General features: G+C 50.0%; 1 protein-coding gene across 1 annotated transcript; it reads left to right on the top strand.

The window, feature by feature from the left end:
• The first annotated feature begins 16,142 nt into the window (after nucleotides 1–16,142).
• On the top strand, nucleotides 16,143–22,914 carry RND1 (Rho family GTPase 1). The gene is made up of 5 exons (XM_059682720.1): nucleotides 16,143–16,378; nucleotides 17,134–17,221; nucleotides 19,831–19,940; nucleotides 20,773–20,907; nucleotides 21,767–22,914. The coding sequence occupies exons 1-5, from the start codon at nucleotides 16,259–16,261 to the stop codon at nucleotides 22,010–22,012; spliced, it is 699 nt and encodes a 232-aa protein (XP_059538703.1). The 5' UTR covers nucleotides 16,143–16,258; the 3' UTR covers nucleotides 22,013–22,914.

Below are 22,914 nucleotides of genomic sequence, written 5' to 3'. Positions count from 1 at the left end.
GCAGTGAAGGAACTTGGCTAGATCAAACAGCCACCATCTGAACCCAGGCAGTCTGGTTCCGGAGTCTGGGCTCCACCACTAAAAGATGCCGCCTCTTGAGAGCAAAGCCAAGGGTAAAGAATTAAACCTGGGCCTCCCACACAAGGCAGATGCCGAACCGGGCGCGCGCGCGCGCACACACACACACACACACACACACACACACACACTTTTTCCAGGCTGACCTGTACTCATCCTTTAAATCTCAGCCTGAGTGGGTTCTTCAGAGAGGCCCTCTTGAATCCAATCTCAATTAGATCCCTGTTATTCTCACATGAGTGCCCTATTATTTTCCTTTATAATGATATCATCATTTGAAATTACATATTCAATTGTATTTATTTATTTAATGCCTGGCTCTCCCACTAGACTGTATGCACCTGAGGGCAAGGACCCCATCTTAGTCTCCACTGTAACCCTTGTTCCCAGGCATAGTGCTGGGCACATAGAGATACGCCATAACATTTTGCTAAATGAGTATATAAATTTAGAGGGACCTCAGAGGTCTACTTGTGCAATGCTTCTTCCCCTCTCCCATATGCTCAGAGGAGGTCATATACCTCCTCCTGGAATGCTCCCAGTGGCAGAGAATGCATTACCTCACCAAGAGGCCCATCCCACTTTTGAAGAGATTTAATAGTTAGAAAGTTTTCTCACCAAAGAGAACTCTGACCCGTTATTTCTTGGTCCTAGTTTGGTCCTCTGGAGCTATGTGCAATCGAGATAGTTCTTACATAGTTGCAGACAGCCATCAAGCTTGCCCCCTCTGCCCTCAAGCCTTCTCTCTGCTTTGGAAGGCTGGGTTCCTGAGCCATTCTCCACCCTGGTCCCCTCAAGAAACATGCCTTTTTGGTCAGCACCCAGCATGTAGCCTTGATTATGATTTATGATCATCCCCCCTGAGCCACTCCACAAACTGGAGTATAGGTCCAGCAGGGTGAGGGGGGAAAGGGAGGAGAAAGTAAGGAAAGAAAGCCGTTCCTTTTTCTCCAATGTAACTGGAGAGTGTATTTCTCCAGGAAATGATATTTTTTAAAAATATATTTTATTGATTTTTTTTACAGAGAGGAAGGGAAAGGGATAGAGAGTTAGAAACTTCGATGAGAGAGAAACATCGATCAGCTGCCTACTGCACACTCCCTACTGGGAATGCGCCCGCAACCAAGGTACATGCCCTTGACCGGAATCGAACCTGGGACCCTTGATTCTGCAGGCTGACGCTCTATCCACTGAGCCAAACCAGCCAGGGAGAGGAAATGATATTATTAATGATGGCTGGGGCCCGAGGCTAGTCCTGAACGAGATGTACCACTGTCAGCTGCATTCTGGGTCAAGTGGCCTTTCTGGACCCATTTAATACCTTTTCTCTGGGAAAAATGTGTTTGGGTTTCAAACCACCAAGTTATATATAAACCCTTTAGATAACCAGCTTACAAATTGGGAGCTGCTTCTACAGAAGTATTTAGGTAACACCGAGTGGGAGAGTGAAGGGATGAGAACAGAGTGGGCTTTCTGAGAAAAGTTTCCAAGAGGTTTTAGTAGCAGAGATGGGGAAAGCGATAAGGCACACAGGCACTCGAGTCAGACAGACCTGGGTTCCGTTCCCAGGTCAGTGCTGCGGGCGGCGGGGCCTGCTGGCTTGACCTCACTTCCCCTCAGATTCCCCTCTCTAGTAAGCGAAGACTTTTACTCACAGCCTTGGAGGGGGCATTGAAGAGATTGTTTGTATTGCCTTCAACATAGTGCCTGGCACTAAGTGCGGATGAATGGCAGGCATCATGCTTTCAAAATCCGGTCTTTTCTCCTTGACACGAGGTGGCAGGATCCATGACTACTGAAGAGCCACATTCCAAAGGGTGGGGATGCACAGGGGGCTGTGTCCCCAGCGGCAGGTGCTTCAGCATCCTGTTTCTGTAGAGGCGTGTGTCTGTGTGGGTCCTGTGTGGTTCTGGTGATGGTGCGTGTTAATGTGACAACATAAGCAAAGGGTCAGCCTGTCAGTGGGATTCTGGAGACTCCCCTCCCTCTCTCAGGCTTCACTACTCAGCTCTGTGCGGCCCAGGCCTTATCGCCTAGCTGTCTGCCCTCTGGCCTCTTCTCTTTGTTTACCAACTTGGCTGGCTTTCTCCTCTGGGAACAAAGGAGGTGTTCAGTTCTGGGCAGTGCCTGACTCCAGCTACCCCACCCCCACTCCCTTTCCCTTTCCAGGAGTGTGTCTCCCCCGCTTACCCCCCTCAGTCTCAGCCCCTATCCTGTCTCAGGCAGACCCCCTTGGTTCTGAGAGGCCCCTTCCCACAGTTCCAGGGAGAGGCGAGGCTGAGATCCTTGGTTGGCACCCCTTTTTTTCACCCTCGGGCTTCCATTCCTGTCCCCAGTGAGGCCCCTGAAGCTTCACTTTCTAGGCTAGAGGCAGCTCCTCTCCCCATTGTCTGGCCGGGATTTGGAAGCTCTGGTTTCCATAGCAACCCCTGGGCATTTAATTAAGGGAGGAAGCCTTCATCTCTTCTGGTCGGGGCAGTTCCAAATCTCTACCCGAAAAGGATACCCTGAGGGGGTGAGAGAAAAGCATTGTCCTCTAATACAGCACAATTCTGGCTTCTCCACAGAGCCCATTATAATTTGACCAGCCCAGCCCGCCTCCCACCTCCCACCCCTATCCCCACCTAACACCAGAGCAGTCTGGGAAGACCTCTCAAATCAACAAGGCCAAATCCGGGGTCCCAGGATAGCAGGGGTTTTGAGGGGTGCCAGGCAATTGCTGTAAGCCACCCTCATATACACGGTTGCCTTGCCTTGGAGTACTTGTCAGGCTGGAGATGGGGTGGGAGATCATTCCACGCTGGCCCTACTATCCAGTTGCTTTACCATGGAATGGGATTAGGGGCTCTTTGAAACCCCTGAAACTGAATATAAAATGTTGTATATAAGTTCATTCTAAGTTTTTCCTGGGTACTGGGTACATAGCTTTCATCAGATCCACAAAAGGGATCTGTGATCCCCTAAAGGTCCCTAGCTCTGCCATTTGCCAGCTGTGAGACCTTAGGCAAGTTACTCCGCCTCTCTGTGCCTCTGAGTCCTCACCTATAAACTGAGGATAATAATAATTCACAAGATTCCTGGTATGGCAGTAAGGGGTAGTTATTGTTATAATTATGGTTACTGTAGGAGAGGGCTAAATGGAGGACCCCAGAGCTACCCATGCCTCACCCCACACCCCCCAAGGCCACAGGCCTGCCTCTCAGTGGGAGACATTCCCTTCCTCCCTGGCTCCTTCCCTCCCAGCCCCACCCCAGGCTGCTGGAAAGTGCTCCAGACTCTGATCGGAAGCTGGCACCTTTCAAGAGCCTCGTCACAGGGTGGAATTTCCAAGCCCCGGTCACGGAGTTATCCTAGTTCCTGAAACTCCTGCCTCCGATTTCTCAGCTGTTGCCATGACCACTTTTCCCCTGCTTCTGGTTAGGTTAGTTTGTAGTGTGTGTGTGTTTCCTTTTCACTGTATTTTTAGACTTTGGAATAAATAAACACAGTTCACACGCCAGCACCTTTCTGATCTTTTGTTTTTTTTCATGGCACGGGGGTGGGGACATTTCTTTCCTCTGACCTGCCCCCCATATCCTTACTTCTGCTGAAAATTCCCAGACTTACCCCACCCACCGCTCATCGCTCTGCCCCTCCCATGCCCCTCAGTGCTGGTAAATGGAGATGGTAACACAATGCTGAACTGTCGGTGTCTCTGGGTCTTTTATCCTTTTTATATTTTTATTTTGTTTCCCTCCAGGAACATCCCCCACTGTGGCATTTTTTCCCCTTTCTTCAGAAGAGGCAAGTCTATTTGCGTTATTAGCTGTCCCACTCTGATAGCCGCACCCCTCCGATTCCAAGGAAGAGCTGGGAGCCGGAACAACCCCACCTCTTGTGGTTAGGCCTCACTGCCAGTAAGCCAGCACTGAGCTGACAGAGCAGGGAGAAGTGTCTGTGAACTGGGGCAGGAGAGCGCCGAGCACGGTGCCCTGCTGCTGGTGAGGCCTCGGGAATGGATGACACTCTCTGGACCTTAGGGTCCTAAGGACGCAGGGTGGTGTCTCGGCCTCTCTAGCACAGCCCTCACTCACCCCAGCCAGGATGGGAGCTGGACTCGGTGCTCTCCGTGTCCGAAGACAGGTGATAAAGGGAGGTGGCAAAGGAGAAATGGGGAAAGGGCTGAGAACCAGATTTGTGAGGGCAAGAAAGGGATTTGGATTATTTATTTATAAATATATTTTTATTGATTTCAGAGAGGAAGGGAGAGGGAGAGATATAGGAACATTAATGATGAGAGAGATTCATTGATTGGCTGCCTCCTGCACGCCCCACACTGGGAATCAAGCCCACAACCCAGGCATGTGCCCTTGACCGGGATCGAACCCGGGACCCTTCAGTCCCCAGGCCAATGCTCTATCCACTGAGCCAAACCAGCTAGGGCGGGATTTGGATTATTCAATCTGGAGGAAACTGGAAGAGGGAAGGAAAGACTAAAGAATACCAGAGTTCAGGGCTCTCTGTGGCAATTCTGGTTTCTCTCCCGCAGGGAAGAGGAAGCGTTGGGGTTGGAGAGACTGCACTGGCCATCAGCTGGCCATCGGAAGACTGACTCAGCTGAGGATGAAACACTGGCTCGGGGAACCCAGTCCTTGCTGCGGAAACTAAGACTCCCAGAGGTTGTGGCTTGTCTAAGGTCACAGATTAGTAAGTGCTGGGCCCTGGGCCCCTACCTCAGCCTGCTGAATGCGGAGCCAAGGCTTTCAAGAAGCAAGCTATGCTGTGCCGCAGGCAGGAGCCCTTCTCGGTCAGACGCTCCAAGGGGCCAGGTGGGACGCCAGCCCCAGTGGAGACTCCTAGTTTGCTTAAGATTCCCAGTCCCCGGGGAAGAGCTAGGAAGAACATGAGGTAATGTAATTCATGCCATCCCCATTTGAGACATAAGAAAGTTCAGTGACAGGTTGAATAATTTCCCCAGGGTTACGCAACTGCTAACTGATAGGCCAAGATCAGACCGGCTGCAAGGCCCCAGACTGTACTCTCCACCTGTGCTGCTTCTGGAAGCGTTGGGTTTTGAATCTGGTCCAGCCGACGCCTGAGCCAGAAAGCTAATGCGTTCTGTACCTGCTCTTCCACCCTCAGAGCACCGAGCCCGAGCCGTGAGAGTCGATGCAGGCAGAGCACAGCACACAGGAAGCACACCGCCAAGGTTGTTGTCATATCTGGCTGACTCCAGCTCTGCCCTTCCATTATTTGCTCTGTGCCTGGGTTAACACCACTGGCCTCCACCAGACTGGAAGCAAGGCCCTTCCTCAATATTTGTCCTCAGTCTGTACACAGCATTGCAGGTAAACAGGTGACTGTCTGACCCTCTCTGTTCCCCTCACTGCTAGACTCTGGTTGTCTGGAGTGTCCTGGAATAGGTCAAACTGGAAGGGTTCTCAGAGATGGCGTCTGACCTTGAATTTTGTAGATGAGAATGCTGAGACCCAGAGAGAGGAAGGATCTTGATTAGGGTCATTCCTTCAGCCTACGGACACTGAGCACCTGCTGTGCTCCAGGCACTGGATAGAAGGCAGGGCACAATCCTGATAAGCCCTGCCCCCAAGTTCCAAGTGGAGGAGGACAATCAACAAAGAAGTCTGTAAACAAAAAACATAACCCAGAAGAATGTCGTAGTGGCAAATGGCAGAGAACATGAAAGAGAATGATCAGGTGGCTACTTTGGTCTAGGTGACCTCTCTGGGCAGGTGACACTTACCCTGAGATCTGAGGGACGAAAAGGCTCCCATTGGGACAATCAAGGAGAAGGGCATTCCTGGCCAAGGGAGAGCAGTGAAAAGTCCCTGAGTATAGTAATCAGAGGACACTGTATCTAGTCAAGTTAAACGTTTCGGGAAACTTTTTTAAAAAAATATGTTTTTATTGATTTTAGAGAGAGGGGAAAAGAGAGGAATAGAAATATAGAAACATCGATGAGAAACACCGATCGACTGCCTCCTGCACATCCCCTGCTGGGAATCAAGCCCACAACCAAGGCATGTGCCCTGACGGAAATCCAACCGGTGACCTCTTGGTTCATAGGTTGATGCTCAACCACTGAGCCACCCCAGCTAGGCATGAAAAACTTTAATTTCAGTATAAATATATGTGTGTATATATATATATTGTATATATGTATGTACTAGTATATGTACACATGTGTATATGTATATAAAGTGTGAGTGTGTATGTTTTGCATTGTGATATAACATGTATTTCTGACTGTGACTTGAGGACAGAAAGGTTTGAAAGCCTTCATTGGAGCCCTAGCGGGTTTGGTTCAATGGATAGGGTGTCGGCCTCCAGATTGAAGGGTCCCAGGTTTGATTCCTGCCAAGGGCACATGCCAGGGTTGCGGGCTGGATCCCCACTAGGGGGCATGCAGGAAGCAGGCAATCAATGATTCTCTCTAAATATTGATATTTCTATCTCTCTCTCCCTCTCCCTTCCTCTCTGAAATCAATAAAGAAATGTATATATTTTTAAAAATGAAAAGATGTTTTAAAAAATAAATTTTAAAAAATGGAAGCCTTCATTGGAGGAATCTAGTTCAATATGACTGAAGCGCAGTGGGAAAGTGGAAGAAAGCAGGAGGCTAGGTCAGCCAGGGGGCAATGGCAGGTCATGGATGGCTCTATCAGCCAGGAGAACTCATTGGATTTTTTAAAAATATGTGTGTGTTTTTTTTATAATCCTCACCCAAGGATATTTTCCCATTGATTTTTAGAGAGAGTAGAAGGGAGAGGGAGAGACAGAGAGAAACACTGATATGAGAGAGACGCATTGATTGGTTGCCTCCTGCATGCCTCGACCAGGGCTGCGAGCCCACAACCGAGGTATGTGCCCTTGACCGGACTCGAACCTGGGACCCTTCAGTCTGCAGGCCGATAGCTCTATCCACTGAGCCAAACTGGCTAGGGCTTAAAAATATGTTTTTATTGATTTTAGAAAGAGAGAAAGGGAGAGGGATAGAGAGATAGGAACATCAATGAAAGTTTAGAAACGTCGATCAGCTGCCTCCTACACACAACCTCCACTGGGCATCGAGCTCTCAACCTGGGCATGTGTCCTGACCAGGAATCAAACTGGTGACCTCTTAGTTCATGGGTTGATGCACCCCATACCGGCCAAGCACCCGTTCAAAGTGGACCTGACCCCATAGGAAGACTTAAGCAGAGGATAGACATAGTCTACGTAGTTTCTTTCTTTCTTAAATATATTTTTATTGATTTCTGAGAGGAAGGGAGAGGGAGAGAGAGAAAGAGAGAGAAATATCAACGATGAGAGAGAATCATTGATCGGTTGCCTCCCAGTACACCCCACATTGGGGATCGAGCCGTTAGCTCCTGGTTCATAGGTTGATGATCAACCACTGAGCCAAGCTATTCCGGCTCTTATCTTTGTTTTTAACATAGCCATTAGAAACAGAGAAACTGAATCTCCTTACAATCATTTTCCTACCATAACAGGTTTGACTCACTTTTGCTGGCAAGAAACTTGGGGCAGACAGGGGGAGAATTATATCTTGATCTTTGTCAGATTAAGAAGGACCTCCTGGAGGGGCCCAGGAGAATGGAAACACAAAGACCCCCAGGGAGGTTGTAATGAAGGGTGAGCCAAAAGGGGACAGAGAGCAGAGAGGAAAAAGGGTGTGGCGTTACTACATGGGAGGATGAGGAAGTGTCTGGACTTGGGAAACTGAAGAAGGAAGAAGTCTGACTCCGTGTCCATGTCATTTCCCAGCCGACTCCTCTGTCCGTGAGGTCCTTTCCTCCCTTAGAACCCCCCTAGCATAGGGCTCCCTACCACTCACTCAGCAAGTAGCTCCCTGGGTCTTGACCAAACCCTGGGTGCTGGCAAGGGAAGACAGGAAGGCCCATATGCGGTGGTCTCGCCGGTCTCCCACACTCCGAGTGCCTGCTTCCCACATGGCCTTGGCTATGTTCTGCTCCTCTGTTCCCCCCACTCCCACCCCCACCTCAGCCAAACGCAGGCTTGCTTCTTCAGGACCACCATCTTTACTACTGCCGCCCTCCGTTCCTCTTCTGCCCATCCTCAGCCATCTCCATCCTTTCTTCCTAATTCTTAGTCTAGTTCAGGAAGCTTTATTGGGGGTGGGGTGAGGGGTCTTTTCTCCTCCTACAAACACTTTAAAAAACAAAACATTTTTATTGATTTCAGAGAGGAAGGGAGAGGGAGAGAGAGACTGAAACATCAATGATGAGAGAGAATCAGTGATGGGTTGCCTCCCGCATACCCGCTACTGGGGATGGAGCCCATATCGGGGCATGTGCCCTTGACTGGGAATCAAACCCGGGACCCTTCAGGCCGATGCTCTACCCACTGAGCAAAACCAGCCAGGGCCCTACAAACACTTTTACTCACATACAGATACAGGTCCTCTTTCCAGGCCTCCATCTCTTGCTTCCACACCATCCCACTCCCCTAGATTCTAGGGCCTAGAACAATCCCTATGCCCTGGCCCACCTCTTGGCATCCTATTCTTGTTTTGCATCATAGCTCAGTGCTTCCTTTTCCAGGAAGTTTGCCTGGAAAATTCTCCTCTTTGCCTTCGTTTCCCTTTCCAATTTCTCAGCAGACGCATGTAACAGCACCCAGCTCCCAGGAAAAGGAACAGAAGAAAAGCACGAGAAACAGCACAGCCAGGACCCACCTAGCACTCACAGCTAAGCTTTGGTTTCCTCCTGTGGAACATACAGTTTCACAGGTACCACCACCAAGCAAGGCCACTCTGACCATGATGATGACAGGTCAAGAACAAGACCTCTCTGTAGTCACATCAGACAAAAATAAGAACATTGTCCAAGCCGCAAAAATGACCAAGCATCCCCTCTCCCAGCTAATACTTGTGGCTACTGCTGCTTTACCTATCGCCGCTTTTGTCCTGCTTCGTTCCTCCCACCTTCTAGATAAAAGTAATCAAGGTACCCAATGGTAGAATTCCCTGGCTTCCTGGGAGCATCCAACCCAGAGCAAAGCTCGTCTTCCTTGACCTTTCCCCAAACCTGCAAGTGTAACTCCACACCCTAAATCCTTCCCAACACCCACTGGGTGGCCCACAGTTCTGCCATGGTGGGAGTTCCCCTTGTTCAACTACACGCATCTGCTGCTGGTTTTGGCTGGAGCGAATTGACAATCATAAACAACATATACCTATACTTGTATTTTTAAAGCTTGTTAAAAAGCAAAATTTGACTGAGTAATTTTGGAGAATAATTGGCTTTTTGAAGTGATTCATGAATCCAGCAGCACCCCATCTAGCAACGAGAAGGGGCAGGGAGGAGGGGTTGTACAAAATGGGAGGTTTTTCTAGGAAGAAGGGTTGGGGAAGGCACCTATTTTTAAATATATATATATTATTGATTTTTTACAGAGAGGAAGGAAGAGGGATAGAGAGTTAGAAACATCAATGAGAGAGAAACATCAATCAGCTGCCTCCTGCACACCCCCTAGTGGGGGTGTGCCCGCAACTAAGGTAGATGCCCTTGACCGGAATTGAACCTGGTTCCCTTCAGTCCTCAAGCAGATGTTCTATCCACTGAGCCAAACCAGTTAGGGCGGGAAGGCACCTATTAAAAAAAAGAAAAGAAAAGAAAGGATTATTTGGGGGGAGCCACTGGAGAAAATGGGAAGGATTTGTATCATGCAGATGACCCATTTTTTCTATGCGGGAGGGGATGGAGAGGGCCCACGGGACAGATTGCTTTCTTGGTTTTGATCAGAAACTGTAGATACTAGGTTTGGTATCATGGGCTTTTAGCATGAGTAACACCATTTTGGGCCTGTGGTTTTCTTACATTTTGGAATTTTGCATTTTATACTATTTGAGCATCAGATTTTCTTTCCTAAATATGTTCTCAAGCAAATTGCCTCCCCCACCCCCATGTCTGTTTCAAAGGATTGGATTGATTCTTTTGTCTTTGGGTATGGTTAGCATTTTCCTGTATCCACATTCTTCCTCAACTAATCTTGTCAGGATTGAGGAAACCACCCTCTTCTATATTAGTAAGCCTTCCCCAATCACCTAACCCAGTGGCTCTCAACCTTGGCTGCACATTAGAATCACCTGGGAATCTTTTTAAAAATCCTGATTTCTGGGCCTCATCCTCCGGAAATTCTGTTTCTTTGTTACTAATGTTGTGGCCCCATCCATAACAAAGAAACAGAATTTCCGGAGGATGGGGCCCAGAAATCAGGATTTTAAAAAGGTTCCCAGGCGATTCTCATGTGCAGCCAAGGTTGAGAGCCACTGACCTAACCAGGTCTGCCCCGCCCCGCCCCGCCTCAGCACGCCTGCATTTGGCTTTCTTTACCCACAGGCTCTTGCTTAATGTCCCCTCATTGCTGCAAACTCCTTGAAGACAGAGGCTGAGTCTTAAAAACCTGGTTATGACTCCAGTAGCTGCTCCAGCTAAAAATGCCCAGTTAAAAGGTCCGGTGTTCCCAAGTGCCAGGGGCCACAGATCCCGAGATCATGAGAAGTGTGTGGCTTAGGACCAGGAGCGGAGCACCTGAGTCATATTAAGGGACAGGGAAAATGGGCTTGGCCCTGCCGGACTCCTGGGGGACCCAGGTGGCAGGGCGCCTGGAAGCTCTCTGTAAGGATCACTAGGGCACAGAAAGTACTGGGCTTGTGTACCCCCTGGTAAGAGTCAGAGTGAACTTGAATTTGTACCTATCCTGAACACCTTTGTGTGCTATGTCACTGTCCCAGATTAGGAATTTATCACAGTAATCAGAGTCAAAAAAAGATAGGGCAGCCCTGAGCTTTGAACACGTGGTCCTTTCTCTCTCTCTCTCTCTCTCTGTCTCTCTCTTTCTCATGCTCTGTAGGCTAGTGGTTTTTAAACTCTGTTCCCTAGGGTTTGTTTCAGGTGGGGGTGGGGTATGAGCCCCCTTCAAATTTCTCATACTGATTCAACCAGAGCAATTTTGTTTTGCATCATTTTGTGTGTGTGTGTTTTGAGTTTCTGCATAGGATTTAAGTTGTAAAGGAGTTTACTACATGTAAAAACACTATGGAAATACGATCAGCAAAATCCAGAATATGCAATATACCATAGAATAAACAACCTCATTTGTTCAACAAATAAATTACAAGAAAAAAGGGAAGGGGTTAGTGGAACCTATAAAAGAAAAGAAACTTAAGAGCCATATCAACCAAATTCAATGAATTCAATGTGTGGACCTTGTTTAGATTCTGGTTTGAATAAACTGATATATGACACAATTAGGGGAATTTTAACATTGACTAGATATTTGGTGACAGTGAGTTATTTTGTTTTAGTTATGATCATGGTATTGTGGTTGTGTAAACAAAGAGTCTTTTGCTTTTAGAGATGAGTACTGAAATATCAATGGATTAAACGATGTGATGTCCAACATTTGTTTTAAAACCATCCAATACAGGAGGGGTAGGAGGGAGAAGTGGGTTGGGATATAGCTGAAGTAAGATTATGCTGATAATTGTTGAAGTGGGTAATGGATACATAGGGCTTTGTTGTATTATTCCTTCTACCTTTTATTTTTTTATTTTTTATTTTTTTAAATATATTTTATTGATTTTTTACAGAGAGGAAGGGAGAGGGATAGAGAGTTAGAAACATTGATGAGAAACATCAATCAGCTGCCTCCTGCACACCCCACTGGGGATGTGCCCGCAACCAAGGTACATGCCCCTGACCAGAATCGAACCCGGGACCCTTCAGTCCGCAGGCCGACGCTCCATCCACTGAGCCAAACCAGTTAGGGCTCTACCTTTTATTTTTATTATTTTTGTCAAAAGTATGTTTTTTTAATTGAATTTTTAGAGAGGTGGAAATACTGATGAGAGAGAAACACTGGGGATCGAGCCCGCATCACAGGCATGCGCCCTGACCAGGAATCAAACCAGGGACCTCTTGATTCATGGGTCGATGCTCAACCACTGAGCCACACCTGTTTGGCTTTTTTTTTCCTACCCTTTAAAATGTACATTTCTACACCAAAAAAAAAAAAAAAAAAAAAAAGCTATTCACCACTTTACACTGTATAATCCAATGGTTTTAGTATATTCACAGAATTTTACAACCATCATCATAATCAAATTTAGAAGATTTTCATCACTCCAAAAATAAACCCCATACCCATTAGTAGTCACTCTACATTCCCCTCAACCCCTACAGCCCTAGGCATCCCCTAATCTATTTTTCTTTGGGTTTGGCTACTCTAGACATTTCATACAAATGTAATCCTATAATATATGATCTTTTGTGGTGGCTTCTCAAGTATAACCTTACTTCACTTTTTATTATTGATTTGAGAGCGAGTGAGGAAGGGACAGAGAGAGAGAGAGAGATGGATTTATTGTTGTTCCACTTATTTATGCGTTCATTGGTTGACTCTTGTATGTGCTCTGACCAGGGATCTAACCTGAAACCTTGGTGTATTTGGGATGATGCTCTAACCACCTGAGCTACCTGGACAGAGCAAGTATAACAACTTGTTTTTTATTTGTTTTTTGTTAATCCTCACCAGAGGATATTACCCATATTCCATTGATTTTTTTTTTTTCAGAGAAAATGGGAGGGGGGAGGGGAAAAAGACAGAGAGAGAGAGAGAGAGAGAGAGAGAGAGAGAGAGAGAGAGAAACATCGATGTGAGACACAATGATTGGTTGCCTTCTGCACACACCCCCATGGGGAAATTGGGTCGGGGTCAGGATTGAACCTGCAACCCAGGTACATGCCCTTGACCAGGAATCGAACCCGAGACCCTTCAGGTGCGCAGGACAACACTCTAACCACTGAGCAACACCAGCCAGGGCCATATAACCTTGTTTTAAACTCTTCTGGTCTTGATAGGAAAGAGACATCTTGTAAATGTATTTCTCTGGCTATAGATTTTAAAATAAAGACACTTAAAAGAGGTTTAAATAGACTTGGGGGAAGGGAGTCTAACTGCTAAAAAAAGAATGGCTAGAAACCCCTTCTCTAGTTCAAATCCCTTGCAATAAGTTTAAGGAAATGGGCCCAGAGAAGGAAGTGACATACCCAAATACACACAGCTTATTAAGGGCCAAGCTGGGCCCAACAGCCAGAACTGCCGACCTTTGGTTCCATCCTCTTCTCATGTTGTCACATTAACTTCTGACCTAACACAAACTCATACCACTTTCCCCACAACTCATCAACCTGTGACCCACAAAATACCTTCAGAGACACATCTTGCGAGTCAGCCATGGTGGGGGCTGCCCTCCCCTGAAATGCTGCCACCCAGGGAAGAACCAGTGAGAACACCAGCTCCCAGAATTTCCATCTCAGAGGAGCTCAGGCATGGCAGTCTGGTTAGAAGCCAGAAGCCAGAGGAGCTGTTTGCATTGCAGGAGCAGTTTTTTACTTGCATTGATTTTTTTTTTTTTTTTTTGAGTGGCTGGTGGAGGGCGTGTGTGTAGGGGAGGCTGGTAGAGAACATGGGGGAGCGGGAGCTAAAACTTTTGGGGCTGCCATTGGAGGTAACCCAGTTAAGGGTTAACAGGATGCATGGGAACCCCACTGGTGCCCGGAGAACTGAGTCCAGAGGAGACAGAGGGTGGGAAGAGGAGGAAAAGGCCAGGCTGAGGGGAAGGACTCCAGGTTGAGGCAGTCTATGATCTTACAGCTGTTCCTGGAACTCTCCCAAACCATACTTATGGGCAGCTCAGAGGCTGTCAGGCTGCTGAAAAGGGCAAGAAGAGGACAAATTCTATAGATGGAACATTATCTGAGACCTGGGGAAAGGTAGGGAGGAGAAACTTCCAGAGAGCCTGGAAGAGGATGGCAGCACCTGGGTAACTCCCTTTCTTTTCCTTCCTTCCTTCCTTCTTTCCTTCCTTCCTTCCTTCCTTCCTTCCTTCCTTCCTTCCTTCCTTCCTTCCTTCCTTCCTTCCTTCCTCTCTTCATCTTTCTTTCTTTCTTTCTTTCTTTCTTTCTTTCTTTCTTTCTTTCTTTCTTTCTTTCTTTCTTTCTTTCTTTCTTTCTCCTTCCTTCCTTCCTTCCTTCCTTCCTTCCTTCCTTCCTTCCTTCCTTTCTTTCTTTCTTTCTTTCTTTCTTCCTTTCTTTCTTTCCTTTGTTTGTTTTTGTTAATCCTCACTCAAGAATATTTTTCCATTGATTCCTAGAAAAAGTACAAAGGGGGGGAGACACAGAGAGAGACACACACTGATTGGCTGACTCCCGCATGCTCCCAGACTAGGGCCCCGGAAGCTCAAGCCCGCAACCAACAGAGGTAGGAGGTACATGCCATTGACGGGAATAGAATCCAGGACCCTTCAGTCCGCTGGCCGATGCTCTATCCACTGGGCAACACCAGCTACGGCTGGATCACTTCTCTTTCTACCTTGGAGTCTCCCTTAGCTGAATCCTGATCCCTGGCAGGGGGACCTGAGGAGATGGGTAGAGGACAGTGAAGGTCTTGGCCTCAGACAAACATGGACTGTGGACTTGGATGCCACAGGATTTGATAGGGGAAACATTGGCTAGACCAGGGGTGGGCAAACTTTTTGACTCGAGGGCCACAATGGGTTCTTAAACTGGACCGGAGGGCCGGAACAAAAGCATGGATGGAGTGTTTGTGTGAACTAATATAAATTCAAAGTAAACATCATTACATAAAAGGGTATGGTTTGTTTTTGTTTGTTTTTTTAGTTTTATTCATTTCATACGGGCCGGATCCTGCCCGCGGGCCGTAGTTTGCCCACCGCTGGGCTAGACTATACGTATTCTCAAAATATCATCCATTCTCCTGTCTATAGTGGGCCCTGGGAATCTCACCCTAAGAGACCTGTCCTTTTGGGTCTGGGGAAGGATTTTAAACATCCTTTATAGCAGGGAAAATATCCCTTGGTGGGGCAGCAATGATGGTGAATTAAGAGTAAGCTCAGATGGATAAGACCCAGAGCCTGCTCCAGAGGTGCTGGGCTCACCACGGGGAAGGGATCTAAGGATGAACTCTGAGGGCTTTCACTTTTGCTCACCGTCAGTCTCACTTTACCCTGATAACCAGAAGGCCTTCTTTGAGCTATTGTGGTTGCGAGTAAGCAGTGAGTCATTCGAGCTGTGTACACCCCATGATTCTGTCTAGTGGACTGGCACCTTAACTTGCAAGGGCTCTGAGGGGCAGGTGATGCAGGCAGTTATGTAGCTCATCTCAACTTTAGGTTGCCCTTCAGTTTTCCAATCCCCAAACCCCAGGCCCAGCCTGGACTTTAATCAGGTGACACATATTGGTATCAGTAGGTGTCACGTGGAACTGGACCTGCGCCTGATTCATCCGGGGAGCTGAACCCAGGCAGCGGAACAAACACCTCAGCAGCTCCTGCCAGGCATGGGGTGAGAGGTTGTCTGGCCCAACAGACAGACTTTGTTTGCTTTGGTGTCACCGTTTCTCCCAACCCCACTCTCATTCCTTTCTCTCTGCCCATCTCTGGGTCAGGGCCTGTGTGGGGTTTTTCCAGATGATGCGAGAGGCTTTCTTACTTATTTATTTTTGGCGAAGGTGATTCCTGTGGAGGAGACTCAGGAATTGAAAGGGGAATCGCAGGAACTGATAAAGGCACCGAGCAGAAGCTTCTAGGAGGGGAAGCCAAGAGCGGGAACTGGTTTGGATGGGGATTAGAGGGAACAAATAGGTCAGAGATCTCTGCCCCCACCCCACCCAGGGGTGCCACCTGCCCATAGCTCAGGCGGGTCCTCCTCTTCTGGGGCAGCTCTAGCTTGACCTCACTTTCTACCTTCATGGCTAGTTTTTGACACTAATTGGTGGACACTCAAAACCAATAAATTTGTCTTCAAGTCCCTTCCCTCTTCCCTAATACAATTGCAAAACGTGGGAATCCCCTTCCAGAGGAAGGTGCAGCTTTAAGGGAAAGGGACGGGAGGAAAAGGGAGCTGACTCAGATCCTCCTGCCATTGGCTGCCGGAGGGGATCCCACCTCCGGGATTGGCTCTGACAGAGCCCGCCTCCTCTTATGATTGGCTCGCCCTGGCGGATATAAGGGGCTGTGCCGGCCCCCTCTCCAGTTGGAGCGAGGCAGGGAATCCGGCTGGTTCGCGCGCTGAGACCACCTGGCGCAATCCTCTCCTCTCGGCACCGGCGTGCGCGTCCCGCGGAGGCCACAGTCATGAGGGAAAGGCGGGCCCCCCAGCCAGTCGTGGCCAGATGTAAACTCGTTTTGGTGGGGGACGTGCAGTGTGGGAAGACGGCGATGTTACAGGTGTTAGCGAAGGACTGCTACCCCGAGGTGAGCTGTCTGCCCGCCCCCCTGGCCGGCTTCTCTCCTCGCCCGCCTGCCCGCCTCCCCCGGGATAGATTCCCACTGCCCAGGAGAGCGGTCTCTCCTTCCCCACCCACCCCACCCCACCCCACCGCACCCCACCCCACCCTCTGCTGCCTTCGGCGGGAGGACTGCCCTGCCTTAGCTTCCCCCTGAGACCTGTTCCACTTCTGCCGCCGCTGGTGCTGGCTCCTCCTCACCTCTTCACCCATAGGCCCCATCAGATCCCCTCCTACCTCCCTTGGCCTGGAGTCTGCTCTCTGGAGAGGGGACCCGAGACATTCTAGAATCTGGGCTTTTTTGACGCAATACGTGCCTGCCCCTTCACCCCAACCTCAAGGTTCTGTGAGCATGGCTCCAGGCAGTCTCCTGCTGCCCCTTTCTACTGTTCTGTAGGTCCAGGGGGCTTGTGGGGAGAAGAGTTAGAACTGGCTTGTGACTCTGAAATTGGGAGGCAGACAAATCTGGGGATGAGGGGAGTGTGTGTGTGTGTCCCCGACCATCGAAACTATGGGGGGCATGTCCCGGGCTGAAAGTCATTCCCTTTTCTTAATTTGATGGAGCCAGTGGCTGTGCCTCTACCTGCCCCTGCATCCCATGTGGTCCCTCCGCCCAGGTGTCCCCTCCTCTGGCCATGTTAGTATCTCATTAGGGTGAGTGAGTGGCTTCTTGTGTAGCCAGAGGGCGGGGGCCCGGGGTGTGAACAGTCCCTCTTTTCACAGACGTATGTGCCCACCGTGTTTGAGAATTACACAGCCTGCTTGGAGACGGAGGAACAGAGAGTGGAGCTTAGCCTCTGGGACACCTCAGGTAAGGCTGCTGGCCCCAAAGGCCCCTTCCCACCGCCACTGGGCTGTGGCAGCTGCTGCCGTTTAGACATTGTTTTCCTCTTGGATGGGGACAAGGAGTGTGGTGCTTGCCAGAAAATTGAAAGAAGGGGACCTGAAGATTCCTCTACTGGGTGTAGGGGGAGGGGCTGGTCCCGGGGTGCAGAATGGAAGAACCCCAGGAGCCACCCCTTTCTCTGGGGCTAGCTTCATCCTTCGGCGGGCTGGATGGTGAGGGAATGAAGCCCTGAATCCTTCTTGGGGGCAGCCAGTCAGACGGGGCTCCTCCATGTTCACACCCGGCTGCCACACACACAGCCTCTCCTGCCCCAGAGCAAAGCCAAAGGAGGCAGAAGGCAGTGCGGCTGGAGGCAGTTGTGGTTGAGGCAAGGAAACAAGCCCGCTTTTGGGGAAATAGTGTTCCTTTCCTGACTCAGTGTTCTCTCCTGCATTCCATCTCTGGCCACCGCTGGCCGCTGGCTGCCGCAGCTCAGCTCTGCTGTCATAGCGCTGCGGCTCAGGGCTGAGGTGATGCATCATCGAGGCTTCGGAGGGTGGGGAGACAGTCAGTATGGGGCAGCCACATTGTGGATAGTGGCGGGAGGGGGCCCTTCCCCCCCCCACGGGCCGGCCGAGGTAGAAGTGCCCTGTCTTTCTGGGATGTAGGAAGCAGTATTTTTCCAGCCTCTCCACCCTAAACCCTCAGCGCTAGGCTCCCCCTTGCATTGATTCTGACTCCCTCCCATGATCTCTTTACCCCATCCTTTTAAAATAGACTGGGTTCAGAGTCGTCATTAAGGACTAAGAGCCAGGAATAGAAGAAAGAAAATAAAATCTGCTCCTCTCTCAAAATGCATATTCAGGCTGAGTTTAAAGAGGAACTATAAATCACTAGGGGTTTCCTGTTCCATATAATAAATATGCCGTCCTATTCCTCCAAAGAGCCGTTGTTCCCATGATCCAATTTTGAGGTCTGAAAAGGTTTGGGGCAGGGGATGGGACGGGTCTACAGAAAATGAGACTTCCCCTTGCCCCCCCCCCCTTCCCCAAAACAAAACAAAGCAAAACAAAAATTCCTCAACCTGTTCTGCTTTCTGGGCTGCAGTTCCAGAGGCTGGGAGGCAGGGTGCTGGCTCTCCTGGCCTGTGCAGTGCTGGCTGGAGCCGGTGGGAACGCAGTTGGCTGCATGATGTATGCTTTTGCATCTGCTGTAGCCTGTCCACCTTTCAATCTTCCCCGAATCTTACTGCAGCTCATCTCTTTCCACTACCACCGCCCCAAAGCGCCACTCCCCTCTACCACCACTACTTCCTGCTGCTTCCCCCTCCTCCCACAGTCAGAATGCAGCCTTTGAATTCCAATCCAGATCATGGAAAATCAGCAAGGTGGTCTCTGTTTCCTACATCGCATCCCTACCCCACCCTACCGCCCAATTTCCAAAAGGATGCTGGCTATCAGTCATCCTCAAACTCCCTCTTTCAATTAGATGCACGTAAGGAAGGAGGAAGTGGCAGCCGAGTGTGGGATGGGGCTTCCCAACATTGGGGCCTGGGTGGAACCTGTTCCCATTATTCACTTGCGGGTCTTAGGGGAGGGGGATTGCTTGGAGCCAGATGGAGGCCTCCTCCCCTCCCCCTTCCCAGTGCTGCAGTGCTCCCTCTGCTCAGTGCTGCGGGTGATGCGACCCCACCTCAGAGAGGGGATGGGGGCAGATTGCTGAAGGAGCCGGCAGCTACCCAACTCCCCTTTACTCTTTTTTTTAACAACCAACCCCCTCCCCACTTGGATTCCCCCCAGTTTCCATGGTGATGATGGTGCAGGGAGAGGGGCTGCTTGCTATTCTAAGCACGGATTGTCTGGGTTCCAAATCTGCTACTGTTCCTTCCCAGGGTGGAGGGGTGGGGGCAGTCTCAGCTCCTAGCGTTCTCCCATATTAGACCACCTGGGTCTGCACTGCCTGCTGCCCTCCCAGTGAAGGACCCTTGCTCTAAATCCCCAGCTCTTGGTGCTGCTGTCTTTGAGACTGTCTCCCTGAGATCTGGGGGGACAGGGGCTGCAGCTTTCTTTTTGCCCTTTTCAGTGTAAGCCGATTTGGGTAGAGGAGGAGCAGGGCACTGAATCCCTCCCAGCCTCTTAGAGTCTGACCCCATGGCGAACAAGCAGGGCAGCTGTTATATAACAGGCAGGTCTGTTTCTTCCTTGGAGCAGAAAAGGGAGGCAGAGGTGGTGCAGCAGGCAGACTCTCAAAAAGAGGAGGCCCTAAACAAGCCCTGGTCTCTGCAGGGGTGGGAGCACCCTCCTCGGGGACTCGGAACTGGCACACCTTCGACTAAGGAGACCTAGACAGGGGCAAATCATGTTCCACCCTCCTGGTACTGTGCCCCCGCTCCCTTTTTTCATGGCCAAGGAAGATGCATTGCTTCCAGCAGGTGGTCAGGTCCCAGCTTCCGTGCCGCAGCAGGTTCCCCTGGGAGATGGGTGGGGCCAACCAACCTAAGGGACCAAGAATGATCTTCCCAGGCTCTTTGGGTTTAGGCCTGTCGGGAGGGAAACTGCCATGGCTCATCATCAGCTCTTTCTCCCCCATCACAGGCTCTCCCTACTATGACAATGTCCGTCCACTCTGCTACAGCGACTCGGACGCAGTATTACTGTGCTTTGATATCAGCCGTCCGGAGACAGTGGACAGTGCGCTCAAGAAGGTGAGGCTGAAACTCTACATTCTCTAGCTCAGCTTGAGAACAAAAAGGAGCATTGAGGACTTTGTCATCTAACCCCTTCTTGTGTAACAGAAAGAAACTGGGGCCAGGGGAGGAAGAAATTTCCCTCCAAGGCCACACCATTAGCTGCATCGCTGGGACTAGAACCCGGCTCTGCCCCTGCCCTATACTGCTCTGCCAGAGGACCAGCAAGGGAGGGTGGTGTTGAAAACCCAGGAAGCGAAGGACTGAGAGTCAGAGAACCTCTTGGTGATATGGTTTGAGGGTCAGGGATGAGTTTTTCTGGAGGCAGCTTCTATAGACCTTGACCCCAGGCCCACTAGAACTGGGCAAGCCAGGCAGGCCTGAACAGAGCTGCTGGTAGGAAATGCTTAGGTCCGGGTGGCAAAATCTGATCATACAGGAGTCCCAGGATGCCTTGTGAAACTAGGCTAGTTTCCCAGAAGTCGCTGGGACTATCACCTTCCCTTGGGAAGAGACTGGTTGTCTTCCTCCTGGCTTTCTGAATTTGTGGAGCCCTCTGACTGGATTGAGGGAGCAGATCCAGGCTCAACTGCTTGGCAGAGAGTGGGAAGAGATCTACCCTAGTTCTTTCTCTAGTGACTGGGCTGTTGAAAGAGGGGACAGGCTCTTGGGTCAGCATTCCTGTGGCCCCAGGTCCTCATGGGCTGGAAGATGAGGTCATCGTGCAGTGGCGATGCTGTGACTCAGAGGGATGGCTGGGCTGGTGATCAGCTCTAGGTGTGTGATGTTGCCAGCTGGGCTTCTCTGGGCATGTCAGCCACTGACTCTCCTTTTTTGTCTGGCTCTTCAGTGGAGGACGGAAATCCTAGATTATTGTCCCAGCACCCGTGTTCTGCTTATTGGCTGCAAGACAGACCTGCGAACAGACCTGAGCACCCTGATGGAGCTGTCCCACCAGAAGCAGGCACCCATCTCATATGAGCAGGTGTGTGCGCGCCATTGTGTGTTGGGGTGGGGTGGAGAAGGCTATAGGCAAAGGACTTGAAATGTCGCCCTTGTTCAGGCTCTGTCACTATAGCAAGAGAGAATTGGTATAATCTCTCATCGATAATCAGCAACTAATCACCTGGATAGAGGTGGCACTCATTCACCCAGATTCATGCTAGAGGGTGACAGGGGAGCATTCCTCTGTGTTCCTCAGATGGTGTTTGTGTACCACCTGCATTAGAATCACTAGAGGTGCTTATTGGAATTCCTGACTCCATATGTATAGAGTCACTTTGGGAGAAAGACATGGGAATTACATTTTTAATGAGATCCTGGATAATTTCTTATGCACATGGGAGTAAAGGTTCATTTTTTTAAAACTAGTGTTTCATATTAGACTTGTCTGGGGAGCTCTTAAAAATACTAAAGACTAGGCCCTACCCCCAGGAATTCTGATTTACTTGTTCTGGCATCAATATGGGTTTGTTTTATTATTTTTTAAATTTATTTATTGTCTAAAGTTTTACATATGTCTCCTTTTTCCCCACTTGGCCCCCCTCCCCCCAGCCATTCCCACCCTGGGCAAGCCCCCACCGCCCAGTGTCTGTGTCCATTGGTTATGCTAATATGCATGCTACAAGTCCTTTGCTATCAATATGCTTTTAAAAGTGTCCCAGGTGATGCTAAGGTGCTGTCAGGCTTCACCTTCAGAAAATAATTAGCAGAGGGTGATGGTGGGAGACTGGCAGTTGGGTCCCCTCTGGAGTAGCCCCCGGAGTACCACCAGCACAGGAGGCAGTGTTCCAGAGCCATTTGGACCACTGCATCGGTGACCTCAATCCCCGCTCCCCCTGCAGGGCTGTGCAATAGCCAAGCAGCTGGGTGCGGAAATCTACCTGGAAGGCTCAGCTTTCACCTCAGAAAAGAGTATCCACAGCATCTTCCGGACGGCCTCCACGGTGTGTCTGAGCAAGCCCAGCCCGACGCCCCCAAAGAGCCCCGTCCGGAGCTTCTCCAAGCGACTGCTCCACCTCCCCAGTCGTTCTGAACTCATCTCTTCTACCTTCAAGAAGGAAAAGGCCAAAAGCTGTTCCATTATGTGAAGCGGGGGCTGGAGAGGGGAGACAACCTCCCACTCCCTCCCTCGGGTTGCAGAGGCGCGGGGAGAGGGAGGCGGAGACAATTTAGGACACTGGACAACGAGTTTTTCAGACTGCCACGGTGAGGGCTTGGAAGGAGACAAGAATGGGACAAGGAAAGAGCCAGGCCCGGCTTGAGGACCTGACACTAAGAAAGAACCATCACACCCCAAGCCAGGCACTAGGTGGTGGAGGGCGTGGCTGCCCCAGTGCCCCCCACTCCAGAGGAAGAAATGGTGTGGGGGTGTGGGGGGCATGCTGGCCTCATGGGCTCAGGGGTCTTACAAGAGCCTCACCTTCAGCATCATGCCTCTTCCACCCAGCGTTTCCATGCAGGCCAGGGGACGGGAGGGGCCCCTGAGCCCTGCCCTTCCCCTCCGAGGAGGCCACAGAAGAGTGGAGAGTGGGGAAGCCGGGAGGCAGCTCCCTTGGGAGCTGAGCCTGGTGCTTCATGACTGAAATCAGAAGGACAGGAGCTGGTCAGAGCCAATGAGAAGGAAACCTCATCTTTGCATAGCCCATGCCTCATGGGGAGGTGACATCATACATTCACATGCTTCTCACCTAAGTCCCCAGGGTCCAAGGGAGAAGCCCTGGACCCCCTTCTCTTGCAGTGTGGGGGTGGTGGTGCTGCAGGGGGCAGGGCTGGGTGGGGGTCACCAGACTTTTTCTGCCCCTAGGGCAGTACAGCTGGCATTTGTTTTATAGACTCTTGTCTTTGGAATGGGGGGAGGGGGGCGTGTTTCAATCTGTTATATGTTCTGTGTTTAAAGAAGAAAACCTATTTATTAATGAAAAATATAACACATATAAAGAAGTTGGCTCTGTTTTCTTAGTGTCTTTCTGTTTCCTTTGATCATTGATAA

The sequence above is a fragment of the Myotis daubentonii genome, chromosome 2 (assembly GCF_963259705.1).
Source record: "Myotis daubentonii chromosome 2, mMyoDau2.1, whole genome shotgun sequence".
Taxonomy (NCBI): domain Eukaryota; kingdom Metazoa; phylum Chordata; class Mammalia; order Chiroptera; family Vespertilionidae; genus Myotis; species Myotis daubentonii.
This window is presented reverse-complemented; position numbering and strand designations above follow the sequence as displayed.